This window comes from Astatotilapia calliptera, chromosome 23 (assembly GCF_964374335.1).
Source record: "Astatotilapia calliptera chromosome 23, fAstCal68.1, whole genome shotgun sequence".
NCBI classification, from domain to species: domain Eukaryota; kingdom Metazoa; phylum Chordata; class Actinopteri; order Cichliformes; family Cichlidae; genus Astatotilapia; species Astatotilapia calliptera.
Genome location: NC_137443.1, coordinates 18,618,701 through 18,644,106, shown reverse-complemented (window position 1 = coordinate 18,644,106; position 25,406 = coordinate 18,618,701). Strand labels below are relative to the sequence as shown.

Here is a 25,406-nt window from a genome sequence, read left to right as displayed (position 1 = left end):
GTGTTCAGAGAGTGCACTGAAAAAACCGTGAAAGAATGAGGGATCATCAACATTTGGACCATATACACTTGCAATACATAGCTTTTTATCAAGTATAAGTAGTTTAATGATTAAGAATCTGCCCTCTGGATCTATAACTGTATCGAGTACTGTGAAATTAATATTTTTATGTATTAAAATTGCTACTCCCCTTTGTCTAGAATTATAACAAGCTGAGAACACATTAGGAAACTCAGGTGTTTTAAGTTCATTCGAACCTCTAAGAGGTCTGTGGGTCTCTTGTAAAAGGACAACATCTGCCTGTAGTTTTTTGAGTTGGTTAAATATTTTTAACCTCTTTTCTCTGGAGCCAGCTCCATTTATATTCCATGTAATGAACCTCAGTGTACCCATAGATGTTTGTGTATAACTAGGGATGTATGCTGTGTGCATCGCTTAGACAGGTGGTGAGAATACATCACTTGTTTATAAATAAAGAGAAGGAGAGAGAGAAAAAATGTGTAGCGAGATGCTCCCTGAGTCTGACTATGTGTGTGCATATTTATTAATATGAGTAGGCTTGGCTTAAGTGTGTGTATCCTAAACGACTGTGTGCGCTGTCTGACTGATGTAAATGTGCTGCCGTTGAGCGCGTATGTGTCGAAATAAAGGATGTTGTTTGTGGATGAGTGTCGAAGCAGGTGATCGAGGCAGTGAAAGAAATAAAGAAAGAAACCAAGGACAGGGGTGAGCAGCATAAAAACAAGAGGGGGAAAAGAGAGGGAAAAGAAACGAGAAGAAAAAAAACAAACAAAACGTAAACATTCCAATTAAATCACTGACGGAGAGTGACGGTGTTAATTCTGCTATGAAATCACACTTTAAGATGTGATTTGATACCGGTAAGTTAAACAGATGTTAATGCAAGTTAGTGTGAGTGGATAGGGAAAGGGTGTAGCTGATTCTTATCTGGTGTGAGGTTAATACAGCCACGGAGTGATGTTGGGGTCGCGGTGGAGCTGTCCGGCCACGTACAGCCGGTCCACAGTGATGACAGCGCGGGAGCCCTTCTGGATGAAGCCGCGTCAGATTGGGAAGAGGACCCTGCTTCGTTCCAAGATCTCTTTGGGGAACTGGTCGTTCACGCTGAAGTCCATTCCTTTTAATTCCCTGCCGCGGCTTTTCACCTGTTGCTTTTGTTTGAAGTGGCCAAATTTGGCCACAATAGGACGTGGTCTCCCGGTCGCAGCCTGCATGGGGCCGAGGCGATGCACCCGATCGAAGACGATGTTCTTCATCGTGTTCTCCGGCAGCTTCAGGTGGGTTTTGATGAAGCTTTTTACCGTGGTCTCCGCGACCTCTCCAGCGGCTTCTGGAATACCAGAAAATACCCGATTATCACGCATGCTACGAGCTTGTAGATCAATAACTGTTTCTTTTATTTTTTTATTTTCTCTATTGAGCTGGGTAACATTTTCTGTGAGACATTTCACCGACTCCTTTAGCGTGGCATTTTCAGCAGCAAGCATTTCCACCTGCTGCTGGCTGAACTCCAGGGATTCTCGCAAGCATTTAAATTCCCGGTGAAGAATCTCCACCAAGGACAGCCTTGCGTCGAAACTGGACAATCGCTTGTCGATTGACTCCAGTATGTCAGCAATATCTTTGCCGGCTGGCGATGTTGTGCCGGGGGAATCTGCCGGGCGTTGTCTTTTCGACGACGGCGTCTCAGGTTTGGCCGGGGAAGCTGCACACTGGGCCTTCTTCATCACGAGATCCTGAAAGCACTGATCAATATAATCTTGGAGAGTCTCTAAACTCTCCCCATTGTTCTCCAGGGTGTTGGAGATTATTTAGACAAATATTGTTAGTTATAAGACAATTGATAAGTGTATTTGGTAATACTGAAACTTAAATGAATTTGTTCAAATCTAAACTACCATTTGCTTTAATTTTCCACCAAAATCTCCGGCGTCTGACGTCAGTTACAACATGAGTCGCTTACCTTGTCCGTCACTCCTTACCTTGTCCGTCACTCCTTACCTTGTCCGTCAAAGCATGGTGACTTTGATAGATTCCATATCTTCCTGTCAGCCAGAGGGCCACCAATGAAAACCTTTCTTGGGGAGATTAGACAAAATCAGGTATACTTTGCATTTCTCCAGTTTTCTAAGTCATAACATGTGTTTTAACAGTTATTAACTATTAGTCAGGATCAGATTTGTTCACCAAGTAGCAACTATAAGATAAAATCAATTTAATTATTATTCAGAATTTCTTTTAGTCATTGTGTTATAATCACGGTAATTAAGAAACCACCTTCTTCTGCTGCAGCTTTTTGAGTAAACTCACACTTCTATGCTCTGTGGAAATTTGCTGTCATGACTTTGAAGATTACTGCAGAGAGATACAATGTCTGGTGTTGCCTTTACACAGTCTACCATTACCACAGAAGAACAAAGTCAACCCCTAAAGTCACTACTCAAGAGGAAAGCCCCACAGATTCTTAAGGAGTATGAGACTACAGGTACCCTGTCAGTGCCATCAAGGAAGCTTCTTGTGAAGACTTGCATTGGGGATTTGGTGGAGAGGTGTGGAGAGTAAGTATAGCACCTTACTGCACTTTGTTAAATTTTTGCAGTGAATGTTTCCCTTTAAAAATGTTGAAGTGCACAGAAGTAAAAAAGGTTACTTCTGTTTACCAGTTACCAGGGTGGTATCGACGATACTGATCCGATATGGATACAAACACGTTTTTTTTTTTTACTGTATCTTTTATTGTATCTCAAATTATAGCTTCATAATGATTACAATACATCAGATTACTTGTTCTTATCACTTAATAATTCCCTATCCATTATGCTAGCAGTGTCCAAGCATTCTTTCTTTGGTTTTCTTTTCTTTTCATACATAAGCTAGGAGCTGTGTATTTTACCTTGAAGAATTTGCCACCAGAGTGGAAATCCTCACTTGCAAATATTCACCGGTGTCTTTTGTTCAACTCAATTGACAGGGAGGAATATAGATTTGACAAGATTTTGCAACCACTTCTTGATGACTTGAGATTTCTTGAAAATTCTGGTCTAAATGTGGATTTAAAAAGTCATAGCCATCAACTATATGGTACAGTTTGTGTGTTAACAGCAGAGATGGGCAGTAACGTGTTACTTGTATTCAGACAGGAGTCCTCTTTCACACCAGTTTTGCTTGGTTCATTTAAGTAACGCGTTACTTGTTACTTGTTACTTGTTATCAAGTATAACGCGTTATACTTGTTACTAAAGACAGTTATCAGGAATATAGGTTTCAAACTCTGGTCCGCAGGCCAAATTTGGCCCGCAGCCTAACTACATTTGGCCCGCGAAGCCATACCAAATTAATATCAGAGCTGGCCTACTGGTATTATACAGCTAATATATATACTGTACATCCTAAGGTTTTAAAAACTGAGCTTAAATAAATGATTAGCGGTAATAAAAGCCGGGGGAGGTCAACAGTGTTCACTGACTGTTTTAGGAGCTTTTTGAGATTAAATAGAAGAAAATACAAAACATTAAACATGTTAACAACACAAAAGCCATATTAAACGCAGACTACTTTAGGCCCGGAAGTAGGATTCATCACGTCATCACTTAACGACTGGATAGTTAGTTTGTTGTGTAGTTATTGTTTTGTATTGTGTGTCAGTCATACTGCTGAATTTCATATTTTCTCCAAAAAAAGCCGTCAAAGGCAGATTCCAGTGTAAACGCTGTTCCCACATGGAAAACTGGACTGATGCACCTCCTGCTGTCAGACCTGCAGGGTTTAGGCCTTTGGTGTTCTCCTCTGTCTTATACTGAACACAAACTACATTTTTTGGACTGGCACAAATAATTTGTGTGCCTTCTTATTTGATGCAGCACACCTGATTGTTCTGTAAATAGATTTAAATGGTTGTGCTGAAAATAATGATACCAAACAAGGCAAGAAAAACATATTTTAAAGGTGAAATATAGAGGTAAAATCAAAAGTAGTCAAAAACGGCCAATTATACCCTGGACCCCAGAGAGTTAAATCTTCGTCTGAACCACATCTGTAGTAAATAATGACTTTTTACAGTCCGATATAACTGCAGGGAACACACAGGCTAACAGAAAATAGTGAGCACACTCTGGCTCGTTGGTCCAGCTGTGAATCCGTTACCGTGAACTATGGGCACATTTGTGCTGGAACTAAGCCGCACACAGCTGACGTTAAACATTACAGGCTGCCTCACTTACCTTCACACGGAGACGATCAGCATTAGTCACAAACAATAAGGTCAGAAAGAAAAACGTTAGGAATGAAGGCAACATCCAGAGAGGCGTTTGAGGACACATTCACAATCAGGAGAATAAGAACCGGATCAGTTTGCAGAATCATTAGAAAAAACAAAAGAAACAAATGTGATGTCATCACATGGTGATAGTAAACAGCAAATAATGTTTATAACCAGAAATACACAGAATTACTGAAAAAGAACAAAGTGCATGTGTATGTATGTACACGGCACATGAAGGATGTGTCATCCCAGCCAAATTGCAAAACTCTTAGCTGTGTCTCTAATAAATCCTCTGTAACTTTGCTGCACTTCAGCAGCATCAGGTAATGTTCATATGTTGATTAGTTCAGTTCAGTTTTTGATCTATTGCAGAATATTTTTAGGGTTGTCTGCTATAAAAAGTCAGGCCAGGAAAATCTCCTTCATGTTTTTCTGTGTTTTATCCTCAGTTACTTTGACACAAAGGCATCTGCTGTGTTTACACCTCTGATAAAGCCTCACAAGTGTGAGCTTTGTTTTTATATGTAGATATAAAAATATGGATATGTACTGATGAATGGTCATAGTTATAATATTTCTGACTGTCTGAGTTGACATTGAATTGAACTGAATTGAATCAGTTATAGAAATCAAGATCAATACCCAGCTCTACTCACCACACCAAACACCACACCAAACCTCAGAGACTAAAGTACCCACATTAAATAGACGATGAGCTGCATTTATGTGCATCTCGGAAATTCCCAGATCTCTTGTCAAACAGCTGGAAGGTTTTCAAAAGTTGTTTCATTCACGCTTTATTACCTATGATGTTATTTAAATGTTTCTGTGTTCTAAATATACCTGAATGAGATACTGTAAACCTAATAGAGCTTATATAAGTGTCTATGCAGTGCTGTGAGATGTAAAAAAATAGAAACTGAAAGTAAAATTAAAATATAAATAAATAGTCCGGCTCCACATGAACCTGACCTCCTGTAATTTACATTCTCACCCCCAGATGGCCACAAATTACCTTTAATGATGAGTTCTAGGAGAGACAGAGGTGTACTCATTAAACTTCAGTCACATTTCTTAAGGTATTATGGTGTATTACAGAGTGTTAAAATCATCACCTGAGACTGTCACTGAGTTAACTGGATAATCAGTTATAATTAATAACTAATTAATACCTATAATTAATTTGTTTGGCCGGATTCTGCTGTCAGAGGTTAAGTACATGACAGTCTAATTATGATAAAATTTATTGTACAGTTTTACTGACTGCCAGCCATGACACAGAATTTGACTTCAGTAGATTGATTGCAGTGGTCAAACAGATCCATCACTTCTATCAGGATATAACAGAAACGGATGTTTTTGTATTTTTCTCTGTTTTTATTGTATTTCTTATTAGCAGCTGGATGTACAGACCTGCTGTATGATACATTTAGAGCACACAGGAGGATCTCTGTTGATGGTTAAAAGCTTCAAATTTATTTTTCTTTGAGTTCTTTTATTCTTTATTTGTCTTTATTTGTTGACTTGTTGTTGATTGGGATATTTTTGTTTGTTTGTTTTTTAATATGAAAAGCTCCAGTGATGGTTTGTGTCCACCAGAGGGCAGCAAACACACATCAATGGACCTGTTGTTTTACCTTCTGGGCACAGTGAGGGGGAGGAAGAGGAGGAAGGATGAGTGAGGGTCATGGGACCTTGTTTACTCGTCCTGAACCATGTGAGTCATATGAGACGGAAAAGAGGAAGAAGACGGTGAAAAGATGGAGGAGCTGTCCCGGCGGGCGAGGGAGGCCGGGCAGTGGGTGAGAAGATGCTGTTGCTGTGCTGAGGAAGAGGAGAATGGTGAGGAGAAAGGTTATGATGGAGATGAAGAAGAGGAGGAAGAGGTGAAGATGGAGGAGTTGAACTTCAGGAAAAGTTCAGCTTCACTTCCGTCTGCTGAGGTAAAACATCAGCCGCTGTAAAAAGTGCAATTATTTCATTTTATTTATCATTTTTATTTTTATTTTTTTTTAAAGAGTAATCCTTTTGTTGTGATCTATTTAACATGTAAAATCTGTTATAGCATGTTGTAACTTTTTACAGTGGGTATGCTGTCTCGATTTAAAATATGACGTTACGTCCATTCAACACATTAATTAAAAAAAAAAAAAAAAAAAAAAAAAAAATATATATATATATATATATATATATATATATATATATATATATATATATATATATATATATATATATATATATATATATATATATTCTTTTTTTTCTCTTTTTCTTTTTAATTAATGTTTTGAATGGACGTAACTTCATAATAATGATAATAATGGATTGCATTTATATAGCGCTTTTCGAGACCCTCAAAGTGTCACGGCTGGCGGAGTGAGCCGTGTGGAGTGGAGGAAAAGGAGGACCCAAAATGCAGCAAACTGATGATACGAGTGAAGTTTATTTACACGGTGGCAGTGGCAAAAACAGGCAATGAAGCATGAGTAATGACAAACCTAAACTGGGAGAAACTAAAGAGCAAACCTGAAATCTTACAAAACGGAGAGCGGCGCAGAGAGACGCAGACCAAGGACCAGGATACCAAGAAACACAGACGAGCCGACAACGAACACAGACCGACACCCACTATATATACACACACACAAGGTAATCGGGTAATCGCACACAGGAGGGAAGAACAGCTGATCTGAATACACATGATGACTGGAGGACACAAGCTGAACACAATGACAACAGACACAGACTTTCAGAACAAAACAGGAAATCTAGAACCCGAACCGGACACAAGGGGGGAGGACACAGAATAACTAGAACAGAGGGAAATAATCACAACACACAAAACGCTGGGTCAACGACCCAGGACCATGACACAAAGTGCTTTACAATTCCACTATTCATTCACTCTCACATTCACACACTGGTGAAGGCAGCTACAGTTGTGGCCACAGCTGCCCTGGAGCAGACTGACAGAAGCGAGGCTGCCATATCGCGTCATCGGCCCCTCTGGCCATCACCAGTAGGCGGTAGGTGAAGTGTCTTGCCCAAGGACACAACGACCGAGACTGGTTTTATTGCATTTTTTATTTACCATTCTTTTTTTTTTTTCTTAACTGTATTGATCCCACAGGAGAACTTTTTGTTTTACAGCAAAATGATAAAGGGTAACAATATTACAGTCTACAGTACACAACAAATAACACAGCTAAATAAAAGGGTCACAGGTGACGATCTTATGTTGTGAGAGAGTGCAGGAATTTATAAACTTACAACAGTGATGAAAAATAAAGTAACGTAAAAATGAAGTTAGTTAAAACAGTAAAAGTTCGACTGACGTTGGTCAAGAGAGAAGAACAAATTGCATTAATAAATATATAAGAAAAACAGCTGCATGAAGGTTTAATACAAAGTATGTTTATGATCTAATGGTTGACAGGTTTGTTCACCTGTGACAGAATGAAGAATCAGTGTGCAGCTTTATAGAAAACAGCAAGAACGGTTTCCTGAAGCGAGATTGAATCAGTCTGAAGGAGAATGAGCTCAGAAGTGTGAAGTAGGTGTGATGGTTGTCCATGATTGAGAGCAGCTTGTTCAATGACCTCTAACCCTCATTGACTCAAATGTCTCCAAATTCTGACCAATGGTGCTTCCAGCCTTAAGGATCAGTTTGTTGATCCTGCAGGTTTCTCTGACACGGATGGCACTAACTCTCACAGACTAGTAGAAGATCGCCAACATCTTGCTGCTCACATTAAAGGACCTGAGCTTCTTTAGAAGGTAGAGCCTGTTCAGCCCCTTCTTGTAAACGGCATCACTGTTAGTCCTCCAGTCTAGTCTGTCATTCAGGTGAACATCCAACTACCTGCAGCTGTCTACTGTTTCCACCTCCTCACCCATGATATTGATTTTGGTTGCAGTTTTTCTCCTCTGGAAGTCAACCACTGTCTTGTTTGTCTTGCTGACATTTAGAAGGAGGTGATTTCTTCCCGACCGCTCCACAAAATTCCTCACTAGCTCTTTGTAGTCCGACTCCTGCCCACCCTTAAAACACCCAGCCGTCCCAGATAACTTCTGCTGGTTTCACTGTTGTATAGGAAATCTGAGGTGTAAACAGGAATAGAGCTCCAGTATTACCAACCACCACCTCAGACCACCTGAGGCCTCTCTGACAGACAGTCAGCAATCCAGGACACAGTAGAAGTGTTAAGTGGTATATATGAGTCACCACGGGTGGTGATAAGACAATTTTAGGTAGTATTGATTGGTTGAGGATTTTCTTAAGCTGGTATTGAGGTTTCAAATGATCTTTTGAGCTTTAAAGGTAGTATTAACAATCCCTTATGTGTACCTGATGTGGTCTCGTCTGTGTGTCTCAGCTGGATTCGGACTCATCCACCTCTGGCTCTCAGTCTCACTGGTTCCACACTCTGCAGGCCCGTCGGCTGAAAGTCCAGCGTGGGCGCAGCAACAGCGACCCACTGAGAGGGGAGGGCAGTCGGGAGCCTCTTACCTGGGTCAGGGCGCTAATGACATGATGTTTGAGGTAACATGTGAGGCGGTGTGATGCTTGTGTGACATTTAGTGTGTGTGCTGTGATCAGAAAGCAGGTCTGGAGTTTGGGGCAGCACACTCGTACCTGAGTCTGGAGAAACTGGGTGAAGGAACCTTTGCCTCGGTCTACAAAGGCATCAGCAGGTCAGAGCTCACCGCGATACAAGTCAAACACAAACAGCCAATGAGATTGTGGCTTAAGTTTTGATCACATTGAGTCTGAATGTTGGTCACAATGTATGTTACGCCCCAGTCTAGGGGTACAGGAACGCAACACAAGTTTGAAAGAATTGCCCCGCCCTGGTCCCCAAAACCATACACAAAGGGAAACCAATTTCTTAGTGAATCGTGATTTATTTTTCTGCACTGCAAAAATGAAGCTCCGGGGTGAACAAAGGCCAAAATAACAAACAAAACAAGCTAAGTCAGGAGGAGGTGTTATCTACAACCCTATGTGAAATCAAATATCAAACAAAAGACAAGCGCTACACCTAACTCCCTAACTGAAATAAACAGGAGAAAACAGTGCAAGGAAAAACAATAAGGCAGCTCACCCCTTCTGTTGCAGTGCTATTTACAAGGCTATTTACAATGAAAACTAATGTACACACTATATACAAAACTCCAAAAAAGTCGCACAAAGTCACAGGCACAAAAGTCTCAGGTTTTGGAGGCCAGGGTCAGGTCTGCTGCTGCTGTCAGTGGCTGCCCCGGGACAACTGCTGGGGAGGGATTTGAATGAAGATCACATGGCCAGGGGACCAATCAGCAGCCGTCAGCTCATCCACTCCGGGACCTGCAAAGACTTAAAGGCACAGACAACAACAGCCACCAAAACAGATTATGGACAGGGCCATAACAATGTACAAAAGACAAGAAAACATCTCCCTGTGTTTAGTTTTAACAAGTTTTTTACAGAATCTTTTGGGACTTGGGCAAGATCCATTGCATTCATCGGAGTGTGAATGAGTGTGAATGTTGATTAGTATACAGCGCTTTGAGTACTCCGGGAGAGTAGAAAAGCACTATATACGAATCAATCCATTGCGGGGTGGCTGTAGCTCAGGAGGTAGAGCAGGTCAGCTGCTGATTGGGAGGTTGGTGGTTTGATCCCTGCCTCCCCCGGTTTGCATGCCAAATATCCTTGGGCAAGATACTAACCCCGAGTTGTTCTCCAATGCATCCATTGGAGCATGAATGATAGTTAGAAAGCACTCACCGTATAGATAATAGTGAATGGGTGTGTATGGGGTGAATGCGGCATGTTTTATAGAGCGCTTTGAGTGCTCCAGGACAGTAGAAAAGTTGTATATAAGAACCAGTCCATTTACTTTTTTATTGTTAGATATTAGACAGATGTTTTGCTAGGATTACTAAAATTATTGTTAATGTTTATTTTTTAACAGATACTTAACATTTTGGAAAAATTCGCAAATATTTTATTAATTACAATTTTTTTTCAATCAAATGAGTTTATAAGTATATACATATTTGTTATTATATATATTATGCATTAATATATATTAATTGTCCATTTCTGTTATGTTGCACATTTTAAAAAGAACGTTTCATTTTTAACTTCAGTAGTTTATCTGACATGTTATTAGTTTAAAATTTGTAATATTTACATTAATTTTCATACATACTGGACATTATAATAGAAATGTATACTTTATTGATCCTTGCTCAGGGGCACCTCATTCAGTGGATGACCTGAACTATCCCTGCCCCGTAAAATCTTCCTTGTGTTGTGATCGATCAGTGATAAAGTGTTTACTGTAAACATTTCTTCTTCTGTGAAGGATAAACGGGCAGCTGGTTGCTCTGAAGGTGATTCGTATGAAGACGGAGGAAGGTGTCCCGTTCAATGCCATTAGAGAAGGTGACCAATTAGATCAGTGGTTAAGTTTTTAATAGTTTCAGCAACATGTGCATAAACATGTGTGTGTGTGTGTGTGTGTGTGTGTGTGTGTGTGTGTGTGTGTGTGTGTGTGTGTGTGTACAGCCTCTTTGCTCAAACGTCTGAAACATGCCAACATTGTCCTCCTGCACGACATCATCCACACCAGAGAGACACTCACCTTCGTCTTTGAGTACCTGGTGAGAAATCTGCTGTTCAGTGCTGAGTGTGACCTGAAGGAGGTGCTACAGAGCACTCACCAACACACACATACACACACACACACACACACACGCACGCACACACACAAACTTCAACCAAAGTCAGAACAAAATTTTAAGGCTACAATTTTTAGCATTCACACATTTTATATTTTTTTCTTTTAAATGTTTATAAATTTTTACAATTTTATTTTAATGTATATATTGTTTGTTTTTTTGTTTTCATTCTGATCTATTTATTTGTTAATATGGGGGTCATTCCCTCTCAGATCACCATCTCTGATTTGTGTAGAACATTTATGGTATAAGGTTTGAACATAAATTATGTTTTATGTAAAATTTCTTACAACAGTCTTACAACAAACCTTTTATGATATTAACATGATGAACATGAGTATCTGAATAAAAGAAAAGCTTCAAATTTTCTGTGGTCTTTCTCACCATCAAAATGAAGTTTAACACCAGAGATTGTCTCTGCAGCAGACAGATCTGGCCCAGTACATGATCCAGCACCCTGGAGGTCTACGCTATCACAACGTGCGGGTACGTCGCTGCGCTCAGCAGCAGACAGCCGGGGGCAGTACTGTGTCATTCCAGCTGTGAGCAGCACGCCATGAAATGTTTAACATGGCTCAACACCGTGTGTTTCAGATCTTCATGTTCCAGCTGCTGCGAGGTCTCTGCTACATCCACAGCCGCAGGATCCTCCACCGAGACCTTAAGCCCCAAAACCTGCTCATCAGCTACCTCGGAGAACTCAAACTGGCCGACTTCGGTGAGAACTGGCTCAACGCTGCAGGGCAGAAGTGGAAATAGGCAAAGATTTAGTCAGCAAGGACCTGTAGGAACAACAGATTTGTAAAATAACCTAGTTGGAAACAACACACATATATATATATATATATATATATATATATATATATATATATATATATAAAAACACCCAGCACGCCCCTGCGGGCGGTTTATCCTTCAAGCTCGGGTCCTCTACCAGAGGCCTGGGAGCTTGAGGGTCCTGCGCAGTATCTTAGCTGTTCCCAGGACTGCGCTCTTCTGGACAGAGATCTCCGATGTTATTCCCGGGATCTGCTGGAGCCACTCGCCTAGCTTGGGAGTCACCGCACCTAGTGCTCCGATTACCACGGGGACCACCGTTACCTTCACCCTCCACATCCTCTCGAGCTCTTCTCTGAGCCCTTGGTATTTCTCCAGCTTCTCGTGTTCCTTCTTCCTGATATTGCTGTCATTCGGAACCGCTACATCGATCACTACGGCTGTCTTCTTCTGTTTGTCTACCACCACTATGTCCGGTTGGTTAGCCACCACCATTTTGTCCGTCTGTATCTGGAAGTCCCACAGGATCTTAGCTCGGTCATTCTCCACCACCCTTGGGGGCATCTCCCATTTTGACCTCGGGACTTCTAGGTTATACTCGGCACAGATGTTCCTGTACACTATGCCGGCCACTTGGTTATGGCGTTCCATGTATGCCTTGCCTGCTAGCATCTTGCACCCTGCTGTTATGTGCTGGATTGTCTCTGGGGCATCTTTACACAGCCTGCACCTGGGGTCTTGCCTGGTGTGATAGACCCCAGCCTCTATGGATCTTGTACTCAGAGCTTGTTCTTGTGCTGCCATGATTAGTGCCTCTGTGCTGTCTTTCAGTCCAGCTTTGTCCAGCCACTGGTAGGATTTCTGGATATCAGCCACCTCCTCTATCTGCCGGTGGTACATACCGTGCAGGGGCCTGTCCTTCCATGATGGTTCCTCGTCTCCCTCCTCTTTCTTGGGTTTCTGCTGCCTGAGGTATTCACTGAGCACTCGGTCAGTTGGGGCCATCTTGTCTCATCCTGGACTGTGGTGCTGACACTCACCAGTCCCCGGCCCCCTTCCTTCCGCTTAGCGTACAGCCTCAGGGTGCTGGACTTGGGGTGAAACCCTCCATGCATGGTCAGGAGCTTTCTTGTCTTTATGTCAGTGGCTTCTATCTCCTCCTTTGGCCAGCTTATTACCCCAGCAGGGTACCTGATCACGGGCAGGGCGTATGTGTTGATGGCCCGGATCTTGTTCTTACCATTCAGCTGACTCCTCAGGACTTGCCTGACCCTCTGCAGGTACTTGGTGGTTGCAGCCTTTCTAGCGGCCTCTTTATGGTTCCCATTTGCCTGCGGGATCCCCAGGTACTTGTAACTGTCCTCTATGTCTGCAATGTTGCCTTCTGGTAGTTCAATCCCCTCAGTTCTGACTACCTTCCCTCTCTTTGTTACCATCCGACTACACTTCTCCAGTCCGAACGACATTCCAATGTCATTGCTGTATAGCCTGGTAGTGTGGATCAGTGAATCGATGTCTCGTTCACTCTTGGCATACAGCTTGATGTCATCCATGTACAGGAGGTGGCTGACAACTGCTCCGTTCCGTAGTCGGTATCCGTAGCCAGTCTTGTTAATGATCTCACTGAGGGGGTTCAGGCCTATGCAGAACAGCAGTGGGGACAGAGCATCTCCTTGGTAGATCCCGCACTTGATGGTAACTTGTGCTATGGGCTTGGAGTTGGCCTCTAGTGTTGTACGCCACATCCCCATTGAGTTCCTGATGAAGGCTCTTAGGGTCCCATTGATCTTGTACAATTCTAGGCATTCCAGTATCCAGCTGTGGGGCATTGAGTCATAGGCCTTCTTGTAATCAATCCAGGCAGTGCACAGGTTGGTCAGTCTGGTCTTGCAGTCTCGGCTGATTGTTCTGTCTACCAGTAGCTGGTGTTTTGCGCCTCTGGTATTCTTGCCAATTCCTTTCTGTGTCCCGCTCATGTATTGACCCATGTGCCTGTTCATCTTAGCCGATATGATGCCTGACAGGAGCTTCCATGTAGTACTGAGGCAGGTTATTGGTCGGTAGTTGGAGGGGACCGGTCCCTTCTTGGGGTCCTTGGGGATCAGGACCGTCCGGCCTTCAGTTAGCCATTCCGGGTGTCTCTCGTTAACTAGCAGCTGGTTCATTTGTGCTGCCAGACGCTCGTGGAGTGCAGTCAGCTTCTTCAGCCAGTAGGCGTGAACCATGTCGGGCCCTGGTGCTGTCCAACTCTTCATACTGGAGACCCTTTCTTGGATATCTGCCACTGTGATGGTTACTGGACCTTGTTCAGGGAGGTCGCTGTGGTCTGCCCTCAGATCCACTAGCCACTGAGCGTGGCCGTTATGGGTTGCATCCTTCTCCCATATGCTCTTCCAGTATTGCTCCGTCTCCAGCCTTGGTGGTGCTGTTCTCTTATTGTTCCCTTGCCACTGAGAGTACACCTTTGCTGGTTCTGTGGAGAACAGCTGGTTTATTCTCCTGCCTTCTATCTCTCTGGTGTACCTCCTCAAGCGGCTGGCCAAGGCTGTGAGTCTTTGCTTGGCAGTTTCCAAGGCCTCAGGTATGGACAGCTTGCTGTATTTCTTAGGCACCTTATTTGTCGCACCTTTCTGCAACTCTGTTAGTTGGCTAACCTCCCTCCGTGCTACTTTGATCTTGCCCTCTAGCCTCCTTCTCCATGGAGGGTACTGCCCCTTGTGGCTGTTCAACTTGTAGCCAAGCATCTCACTGATCACTGCTGCCGTATTGTAGATCAGCTTGTTAGTGTCGGTAATCGTGGTTGTAGGTATTGCCCGTAGTGCTGCATTAACATCATCTAGCAGACCTTCTGAGGGTACTTCACGTAATCTTGGTAACCGGCTACGGGAGATCCAGGTTTCAAGCTTGGCCATGATCCTATTTTTAAGGTCAGTTCCTCTCGCACTCAACGATCCTTCTCCTATCGCACTTGGGGCTATGTACCCAATCTCGGGTGGGGGTGATGATATCTCCCCCCTGACCTGGCGTCCTGACTCCTCCTTGCCGTAGCATTTGTGTTGTACCTCGTCAATCTCTAGCTGTGAGAGCAGTCCCTTCTTTCGAATGTTGGAACACTGAGCTACTAGTTGTTTCGCCGTCATTGTGGATGTTGGGTATCGAAGAATCCATAGGTCCCTCATCCTATTCATGTAGCCCCTTCCGCCGGGGTTACTTGCGTAGTAGCATTCCAACAACGCCCTGTTTTCGTCCCTTGCCCACCGATGCCTTCTTGTTCCAGTAGCCCACTTTTCGTCAGGGTGCCCTGGTTCCTCAACACCTGACGCGGACCTTGTTGATCCGGGCGACGTCCGAGCCGGCATGCCTTCATATTTATCTGTCTCGCTCATGTCTGCGGTAGGCTTGCTTAGCATAGGGGGTCTAGCCTTAGGACCCTTACTGGATACAGACGCCCCAGGCAGGAATCGAACTTGCGATCCTCTGTTCCAAAGGCGTGTAGTTTAACCACTACGCTATCCACTACGCGCTATATATATATATATATATATATATATATATATATATATATATATATATATATATATATATATATATATATATATATATATATATATATATATATATATATATATATATATATATATATATATATATATATATATATATATATATATATATATATATATATATATATATATGGTATTGCCCGTAGTGCTGCATTGCTGCACTGCTGTTCTGCATAGGCCTGAACCCCCTCAGTGAGATCATTAACAAGACTGGCTACGGATACCGACTACGGAACGGAGCAGTTGTCAGCCACCTCCTGTACATGGATGACATCAAGCTGTATGCCAAGAGTGAACGAGACATCGATTCACTGATCCACACTACCAGGCTATACAGCAATGACATTGGAATGTCGTTCGGACTGGAGAAGTGTAGTCGGATGGTAACAAAGAGAGGGAAGGTAGTCAGAACTGAGGGGATTGAACTACCAGAAGGCAACATTGCAGACATAGAGGACAGTTACAAGTACCTGGGGATCCCGCAGGCAAATGGGAACCATGAAGAGGCCGCTAGAAAGGCTGCAACCACCAAGTACCTGCAGAGGGTCAGGCAAGTCCTGAGGAGTCAGCTGAATGGTAAGAACAAGATCCGGGCCATCAACACATACGCCCTGCCCGTGATCAGGTACCCTGCTGGGGTAATAGGCTGGCCAAAGGAGGAGATAGAAGCCACTGACATAAAGACAAGAAAGCTCCTGACCATGCATGGAGGGTTTCACCCCAAGTCCAGCACCCTGAGGCTGTACGCTAAGCGGAAGGAAGGGGGCCGGGGACTGGTGAGTGTCAGCACCACAGTCCAGGATGAGACAAGGAACATCCAAGAATACATTGGGAAGATGGCCCCAACTGACCGAGTGCTCAGTGAATACCTCAGGCAGCAGAAACCCAAGAAAGAGGAGGGAGACGAGGAACCATCATGGAAGGACAGGCCCCTGCACGGTATGTACCACCGGCAGATAGAGGAGGTGGCTGATATCCAGAAATCCTACCAGTGGCTGGACAAAGCTGGACTGAAAGACAGCACAGAGGCACTAATCATGGCAGCACAAGAACAAGCTCTGAGTACAAGATCCATAGAGGCTGGGGTCTATCACACCAGGCAAAACCCCAGGTGCAGGCTGTGTAAAGATGCCCCAGAGACAATCCAGCACATAACAGCAGGGTGCAAGATGCTAGCAGGCAAGACATACATGGAACGCCATAACCAAGTGGCCGTTATAGTATACAGAAACATCTGTGCCGAATATGGCCTGGAAGTTCCAAGGTCAAAATGGGAGATGCCCCCAAGGGTGGTGGAGAATGACCGAGCTAAGATCCTGTGGGACTTCCAGATACAGACAGACAAAATGGTGGTGGCTAACCAACCGGACATAGTGGTGGTAGACAAACAGAAGAAGACGGCCGTAGTGATCGATGTAGCGGTTCCGAATGACAGCAATATCAGGAAGAAGGAACACGAGAAGCTGGAGAAATACCAAGGGCTCAGAGAAGAGCTCGAGAGGATGTGGAGGGTGAAGGTAACGGTGGTCCCCGTGGTAATCGGAGCACTAGGTGCGGTGACTCCCAAGCTAGGCGAGTGGCTCCAGCAGATCCCGGGAATAACATCGGAGATCTCTGTCCAGAAGAGCGCAGTCCTGGGAACAGCTAAGATACTGCGCAGGACCCTCAAGCTCCCAGGCCTCTGGTAGAGGACCCGAGCTTGAAGGATAAACCGCCCGCAGGGGCGTGCTGGGTGTTTTTTTTTTTTTATATATATATATATACATCCATCCATCTTCATCCGCTTTATCCACAGGGGCAGCAGCCTAAGCAAAGAGGCCCAGACCTCCCTCTCCCCAGCCACCTCCTCCAGCTTATCCGGGGGAATACCAAGGCGTTCCCAGGCCAGCTGAGAGATATAATCTCTCCAGCGTGTCCTGGGTCTGCCCCGGGGCCTCCTCCCGGTGGGACATGCCTGGAACACCTCACCCAGGAGGCGCCCAGCGGGCATCCTTGTCAGATGCCCGAACCACCTAAGCTGGCTCCTTTCGATGTGGAGCAGCAGCTGCTCTACTCTGAGCCCCTCCCGGATGGCCGAACTTCTCACCCTATCTCTAAGGGAGAGGCCAGCCACCCTTCGGAGGAAGCTCATTTCTGCCGCTTGTATCCGCGATCTCGTTCTTTCGGTCACTACCCACAGCTCGTGGCCATAGGTGAGGGTAGGGACGTAGATCGACCGGTAAATTGAGAGCTTCGCTTTTACACTCAGCTCCCTCTTCACCACGACGGACCGGTGCAGCGTCTGCATTACTGCAGCTGCAGCCCCAATTCGTCTGTCGATCTCCGGCTCCCTTCTCCCATCACTCGCGAACAAGACCCCGAGATACTTGAACTCCTCCACTTGGGGCAGGAACTCATCCCCGACCCGGAGTGGGCACTCCACCCTTTTCCGGCTGAGAACCATGGCCTCAGATTTGGAGGTGCTGAACCTCATTCCCGCTGCTTCACACTCGGCTGCGAACCGTTCCAGTGCGAGCTGGACGCCCTCACCTGATGAAGCCAACAGAACCACATCATCCGCAAAAATCAGAGATGAGATTCTGAGGCCACCAAAGCGAAAGCCCTCCGCCACTTGGCTGCGCCTAGAAATCCTGTCCATAAAAATTATGAACAGAACCGGAGACAAAGGGCAGCCCTGGCGGAGCCCATCACCCACCGGGAACGAGTCCGACTTATTGCCGGCGATGCAAACCAAGCTCTTGCAACGGTTGTATAGGGATCGAATGGCCCGTAGCAATGGGCCAGACACCCCATACTCCCACAACACCTCCCACAGGACACTCCGAGGGACACGGTCGAATGCCTTCTCCAAGTCCACAAAACACATGTAGACTGGTTGGGCAAACTCCCATGCACCCTCAAGTATCCTCGAGAGGATAAAGAGCTGGTCCAGTGTTCCGCGACCAGGACGAAAACCGCATTGTTCCTCCTGTATCCGAGGTTCGACTAGCGGACGAACTCTCCTTTCCAGCACCCTGGCATAGACTTTCCCAGGGAGGCTGAGGAGTGTGATCCCCCTGTAGTTGGAACACACCCTCCGGTCCCCCTTCTTAAAGATGGGGACCACCACCCCGGTCTGCCAGTCCACAGGTACTGCCCCTGATCTCCACGCAACATTGCAGAGGCGTGTCAACCAGGACAGCCCTACAACGTCCAGAGCCTTCAGGAACTCGGGGCGGACCTCATCAACACCAGGGGCTCTGCCACCAAGGAGTTGTTTAACTGCCTCAGTGACCTCGCCCCCGGAAATTGGCGGGTCATTCCCCTCATCCCCAGACACTGCTTCTTCCTCGGAAGACGTGTCAGTGGGATTAAGGAGGTCCTCGAAGTATTCCTTCCACCGCCTGACAATTTTCTCAGTCGACGTCAGCAGCGCTCCGCCAGCACTATACACAGTGCAGGTAGAGCACCGCTTTCCCCTCCTGAGACGCCTGACGGTTTGCCAGAATCTCTTCGAGGCAGTCCGAAAGTCTTTTTCCATGGCCTTTCCGAACTCCTCCCACACCCGAGTTTTTGCTTCAGCCACTGCCCGAGCCGCATTCCGCTTGGCCTGTCGATACCTGTCGGCTGCCTCCGGAGTCCCACAGGCTAACCAAGCCCGACAGGACTCCTTCTTCAGCCTGGTGGCTCCCTTCACCTCTGGTGTCCACCATTTGGTTCGGGGATTACCACCACGCATGGCAGGCACCAACCACCTTGCGGCTGCAGCTCAATGCAGCAGCTTCGGCAATGGAGACGCTGAACATGGTCCATTCGGACTCAATGTCCCCAGTCTCCCTCGGAATGCTGTTGAAGCTCTGCCAGAGGTGTGCGTTGAAGATCTCACGGACTGGGGCCTCTGCTAGACGTTCCCAGCACACCCTCACTACGCGTTTAGGTGCACCAGGTCTGTCCAGTGTCCTCCCCCGCCACCTGATCCAACTCACCACCAGGTGGTGATCAGTTGACAGCTCAGCCCCTCTCTTTACCCGAGTGTCCAGAACATATGGTCGCAGGTCTGGTGATACGATTACAAAATCGATGATCGACCTACGGCCTAGAGCGTCCTGGTGCCACGTGCACTTATGGACACTCTTATGTTCGAACAGGGTGTTCGTTATGGCCAAACTGTGATTAGCACAGAAGTCCAATAACAAAGCACCGCTCGGGTTCAGATCAGGGAGGCCGTTCCTCCCAATCACGCCCCTCCAGGTCTCGCTGTCGTTACCCACGTGAGCATTGAAGTCTCCCAGCAAGCAGGACAACAGAGTCTCCAGGTGGAGCACCTTCCAGCTCCACCCAGGTCCCTCACCCAGGACCAATTTGCCATGGGAGACCCTACCAGGGGGCAAAAGCCCCCAGACAACATAGCCCCTGGGATCCCTGGGACACACAAACCCCTCCACCACGATAAGGTAGCGATTCAAGGAGGATATATATATATATATATATATATATATATATATATATATATATATATATATATATATATATATATATATATATATTGGGGGTGCAACGATACACAAAATTCACAGTTCGGTTCGATACTTTGGTGTCACGGTTCGATATTCTTTCGATACAAAAAATGTTCATGCCTTTTTAATTTGTCATTTATTAAAATTATAAATATATATCTTAACTCAAAAGTACAGTTTTTAAATTTAATGTTGCTGAAACAACAAAGTAATAAAAAAATAAATCTATCTGATCAAGAAATCACTCATCTTTGGAAAAGAGAGTTTATTACAGAGAAATGGCTCTTTCCAAAATAAAAGCTATACTATACGCTTCTTCTGGGCTATATTCTCAGCAGCATATTAAACATATCAGGTCCCCAAAAGCCCCCAGACAACATAGCCCCTGGGATCCCTGGGACACACAAACCCCTCCACCACGATAAGGTAGCGATTCAAGGAGGATTAAAGCAGACAATTTAACTAGTTTAAAGTAAAAAAAATGCAAAGTTAAAATGTTTTTTTCAAATGTTTTCTGGTTCTGTTGCAGGTCTTGCTCGGTCCAAATCCATTCCCAGTCAGACCTTCTCTTCGGAGGTGGTGACGCTGTGGTACCGCCCCCCTGATGTCCTGCTGGGATCCACAGACTACTCCACAGCTCTAGACATATGGTCAGTACCAATTATTCAAATTCAGCTGCCGGCTGTGACTGTGTGAATAAAGTTTGCTTTTTCTGAATTAGGGGGGCTGGGTGCATTTTCATAGAGATGCTGCAGGGGGCGCCAGCATTCCCAGGAGTCTCTGATGAGTTTGAGCAGCTGCAGAAGATCTGGGAGGTCAGTAACACTGTTTATATCACTGATCCACGAAATAGTACTACTGTGTGATATTACACTGTAATAATACTCACATTAAGTACTAATACTATTAAGATGATGTAACCCTGCAGGTCCTGGGCCTCTCCTCTGAGGACAGCTGGCCTGGTGTCAGCCTTCTACCCAATTACAGACCAGGTACGTTTAGATAACACCTCTGACACATGCAACTCTCTATTTAGTGTTTTTGTTTTTGCTGTTATTTCACAGTTTTAACCCTTTAAGACCTACCATAGAACCAATTCCGCCAGAGCTTCTATTATATTTTTACATGCTGTGGAGCCATTTTTGGGAGCATTTCAAGTTGCTATACATCAATACAACCATTACATCCTAAATTTTAATAATATGCATGCATTAAGTGCATAGTAATTACATAAATTGCAAAAAGGTGCAATAAACTACAAAAAAATTGAAAATCGTTTTTGTTTTGTTAACGTATATTTCTAGTTAGAGAAATTTAAGAGGCTTATCCCTCAAAACTGTAAATACAAAAAAGTTGCACAAAATAGTTTCCCACCACAGGAAATTTATTTTGAATGTCTTCATAGTTTTATTTTTGAAATACACCAATTTTTATATACTGCAGGAAAAACGAAAATAAATATTATAGTGCAAATTTGCAAAAAAAACCAGCATATGCATCAAAATAAACTATTTCCAGCAGTGCAATATGAGTCCTAAGCATCCCAGAAACGACACAGAAATTCATAATGTCAAACATAACTTTTAAAAACACCAGTATAGGCTCATGAGGCCTTGATGGTAAAAAACTACATTTCCGCGAAAATGACATCACTTCCGGTTTCGGGCAGGTCATGGCGGACATGCGATAGTTCGCGCTGATGGACATAGGAAGTGTTACGAACAGCTGATCGGATCGGCAAAGCGTGTTTCTGGAATATTATGTTTTTGTTGCTGCAAGTGCTTTTTATGCAGTTTTTGCAAAGCTTTATGTGGAAGGAAACCGTGACCGAGGACAAGCTGATGGCATAAGATGTAAGTACAACTCCTCCGGTTTCATATGCAAAAAAGATTATTGCGCTAGCTCACGTGGTTGCAGTGCTACCGGGATTTTAAAATAGTTACACAAAACGGAGCGTGCCCGCTCTGACCGGTTTTAAAATTTAAATACAATTTTTTTTAGTCTTATATAAACAGGCTAATTAAATCAATGATGTTTTTGTGGAGGTGGCATGAATTTGTCTTGTAAACATTCACAGTTGTTCTGTGATGCCTGGGGTTCATTAAGGGTCATTACTTGTGTGCAGTGACTCAAAATTTCCATCGGGAGGCAACATGTCTCCACGTTTCCTGTTTTAACAGTTTTACTCGGATTAAAATGAGATGATTTCTCAGACTTTGAGGCGAACTCTGCTCTGCAAGTCTGACAGGGTCTCTGATACATCATGTGGGTGTGAGAAGAGAGAACAAAGACGAGAAGAAATTAACCACAGAGTGAGATCAGTGGTTGAGCTGCTCATGAATCACTGGATAAAGTCATCTTTTACAGTAAACTGTAACTTCAGGCCAACCCACACAGAGCTGTAACATTAAAGATCAGGTTCCCCCAAGAATTCACACACCACCTTTAGAGTGATGAGACCTGAGCTGTTCACAGTGATAACACACACTTTTAGATTCAGTCTGACACCATTTAGTTCTCATGTCATCCCAGAACAAACTTCCACAAATCCTTCAGAAACCTGAAAAGAAGACAGTTTAAAAAGCTGCCTGAGAGGTTTCAGTGATCTGCTGACACATATTAGGGCATCAATGACAGACTGAAGCTGTTTCATTCCCCCAAAAATAATAAATGTAGGCTAAAAACCAGCTGAAGTGCAAAGCATGGGAACATTTTTAGATCCATGTTAACATTTGCTAATTGCTAATTGAGTGGGGTTTTTTTTCTTCCATAGAGCGGTTTCTTTACTCAGAACCAAAGCAGCTTAGGACCGTTTGGAAAAGGTAACTTTTATATGGGCACACACATGCTAACCTGCTAACACACTTTGAAATGCAAACATTAGTCACATGACAGTCCTTCATCTGTGCTAACTGTAGACAGTCCAACAGTCCACATGTAGACCAGGTTAGATCACTTGACTCTGTAGTCCTCCATCTGCCTGTGTTGATCTGGATCAGGTTGGAGCAGCTGCCATATAAGACCGAGGACCTGGCCCAGGAGATGCTAAAGGTGGTCCCTACAGACAGGATCTCGGCTCCGGACGCCATGCAGCACCTGTACTTCAACACACTGCCTCCTCCCATCATGCACCTCAGAGACAGTAAGAACTCACTTAAATGTTACCATATTGCAGCTAAACTTTAAAGAACATATTTTCTGTTAATTCAGCACTCACCTAGCAGCACTTACTTGAATTTCCAACATAGATACATTATAGATGTATGATCATAAATCCTTTTTTAACAAAAAGCTGTTTAAGGCTTAAATTCATTTTTTTTTCTCTTTCTTTCTTTGTCAGCTGTGTCCATCTTTAAGGTTCCTGGCATTCGTCTGGAAACGGAGGTTAGAGACATCTATAACCCTGGGCGCAAGGTCAAACCTTCCCTGCTGCCCTCTGCTAAATTCTGGTGACTGAAATCTCATAAGCAGCGCGTCAAGATCTGTGGAGTGGAGAACAAACCCAGATGTCTCTCTGAAGACACAAACTGGACTTTAAAGTGATATTAATACAGTGCCATTAAATGTTTGCAGTTCAGTTTGGAGAGTCTTTCTGGTTTAAATAAAGATGTGTATGTCAAACTTTCACTCAGATCGGCTGTTAAGATCTTATGTAAATCTGATTTCTTGCCAATGTAAATATAAACCGTCCCTGCAGTCTTCTGTTAGCATTCATTAGCATCTGTTAGCAGCAGACTAACGAGTCCCATGAAACTCCTCATGAATTTTGAATGAAGCTTTATTAATAAAGCTCCAGGCCAACCTGCACTGAGAGACACAGCGTGTTTCTGTATTCTGACTCTAACTGGATAAAACTCGACCTCTGAAACTTTGTTAGTCCTCTGATACACAAAAAAGCCAACAACTGTATTTACCTCTGACTGATGATCTTCCCCTCATCCCCTACCTCACTGACACCTCACAACTTGTCACAGCACTGTAACAATATGAAAAATTAAAAGTATAATTAATTTAAAAAAAAAAATACTAGAACATGTGGGTTTTTATGTTTTTATTGTGGGCAGATTTTGGTTGTTTTTGTTTTTTATTTTCTTAGAAAATAATTTTAAATTAATTTTTGTTTTAGCACTCCAACAGATTTGAGGCCTGTCCAGGGTGTACCCTGGCTCTCACGCTATTGCTGCTTTTCCGTTGCCACCTACTCGACTCAACTCGACTCAGTTTCAGTAGTTTTCAATTTCGTTTGAGTGCCACATCAATGTGGGTTGGATCATTGAAGCAACGCAGGCCAAAAGTCCTGTGACATCATTTTTATGCGACGCAACTGAAGAACAAGAGGACATCTCAGTGATGGTATACCTGCTGCTAAACTGATGGTAATCATCTGCACCTCATAGATGGACCATGGAGTCATTACTCGCTGGCCAATTATTTGCATGCAGTCTGTTGACACCACACCGACCCCGACTGAGCAGGTACCACCAAACCAAAAATTCAAAAAATTGAGTGGAGTCAAGCTGAGTCAAGTGGGTATCATCCGTGACCCACCCTGAATTGTATAAGAGCAAGAGAATGGATTTGAACTTCTGGTGATTTTTGTGGTGCATATCCTACAGTTTCAAGACAAAAATTGTGCTTTTTCTGAGGTGTTACAATCCAGTTTAATTTTCACTTTTTTTGAAACATTGTGCTGATATAAAATATTTCAAGTTATTTTTACAGCGTAGTTTTTGTAATTTGTTGAAAGAAGCTGAATTGTGGAGGCAGGGGTTGTTTGTTTTTTCCTGTTTTTTTGAGTCCAAAGAAATTTCCCTTCTCCTTTTAAGGTTGCATGATCATTAATCTCCCACATTTACCAATCCATCACCTCTTCCTTCCTCATGAGCACCTGATTTTTATTTCCTACCACTGACTTGATGTTTGATAATTGCATCTATGTGGGCTTGAACATATACTTTGTTACTCAGATTTATGCAGATGTTTGAAAAAGCTGAACATGTAACAGATTAAAAAACAAAAGTTAAAGATCATGGAAAACAAACAAGAAAGAACAAAAACAAACTCAAGTGTATAAAAATGGGCTCAAATTAATAATACATTTTTGAAAGATACTTTGATTTTTAAAATATTTAAAATGACTAACATTAAGAAATAAAAATGAACGAAGATTTCAGTGTCATAATTCAGAACATTCAAATGCATAAGTAGCTGAATTACAGATGATTTCCTGCGAAGCAACTTTCAGATTAAACACTGTGAAACACACACTGACTACATGTTAATTAAAATACATTTTGGATTTATTTTGTGAATAAAACAAATTATCAGTTCATCACTGAATGTCCTGATATCCCCTTTATCATTTAACAGTTAAAAAAAAAGTAGAAAAGAATTAATGCTAACAACTTGTATCCATCATTAATAATTCATCTTTCTTGTTACTCTTCGCCCCAGCTTTCCTGTGCTTTAATTCGACTAAATGCATTTACATCCAGAGAGATTTAAAAAATATATTTACTGATGCATTCATTCATTTCCTTCCATTATTAAACACTGAGC

The 25,406-nt window shown here is 43.6% G+C and overlaps 1 protein-coding gene and 1 long non-coding RNA gene across 3 annotated transcripts in view; one reads left to right on the top strand and one right to left on the bottom strand.

Annotated features, from left to right (window-relative positions):
* The window catches only part of LOC145424396 (uncharacterized), a 223,292-nt gene that overhangs the window by 86,634 nt on the left and 111,252 nt on the right, over positions 1–25,406 (bottom strand). The gene's annotated exons all lie outside the window — the stretch shown is intronic.
* On the top strand, positions 5,536–23,660 carry cdk15 (cyclin-dependent kinase 15). Of its 2 annotated transcripts, none has more exons than XM_026160109.2 (13): positions 5,536–6,225; positions 8,659–8,796; positions 8,883–8,977; positions 10,636–10,715; positions 10,839–10,933; positions 11,438–11,497; positions 11,606–11,729; positions 20,377–20,497; positions 20,569–20,662; positions 20,776–20,839; positions 22,621–22,669; positions 22,847–22,989; positions 23,188–23,660. In XM_026160109.2, exons 1-13 carry the CDS (start codon positions 6,043–6,045, stop codon positions 23,298–23,300), a joined length of 1,359 nt encoding a protein of 452 aa, XP_026015894.1. In that variant the 5' UTR covers positions 5,536–6,042; the 3' UTR covers positions 23,301–23,660. The 2 variants fall into 2 exon arrangements, with proteins under 2 accessions (XP_026015894.1, XP_026015893.1); XM_026160108.2 differs by having other exon boundaries at positions 11,435–11,497.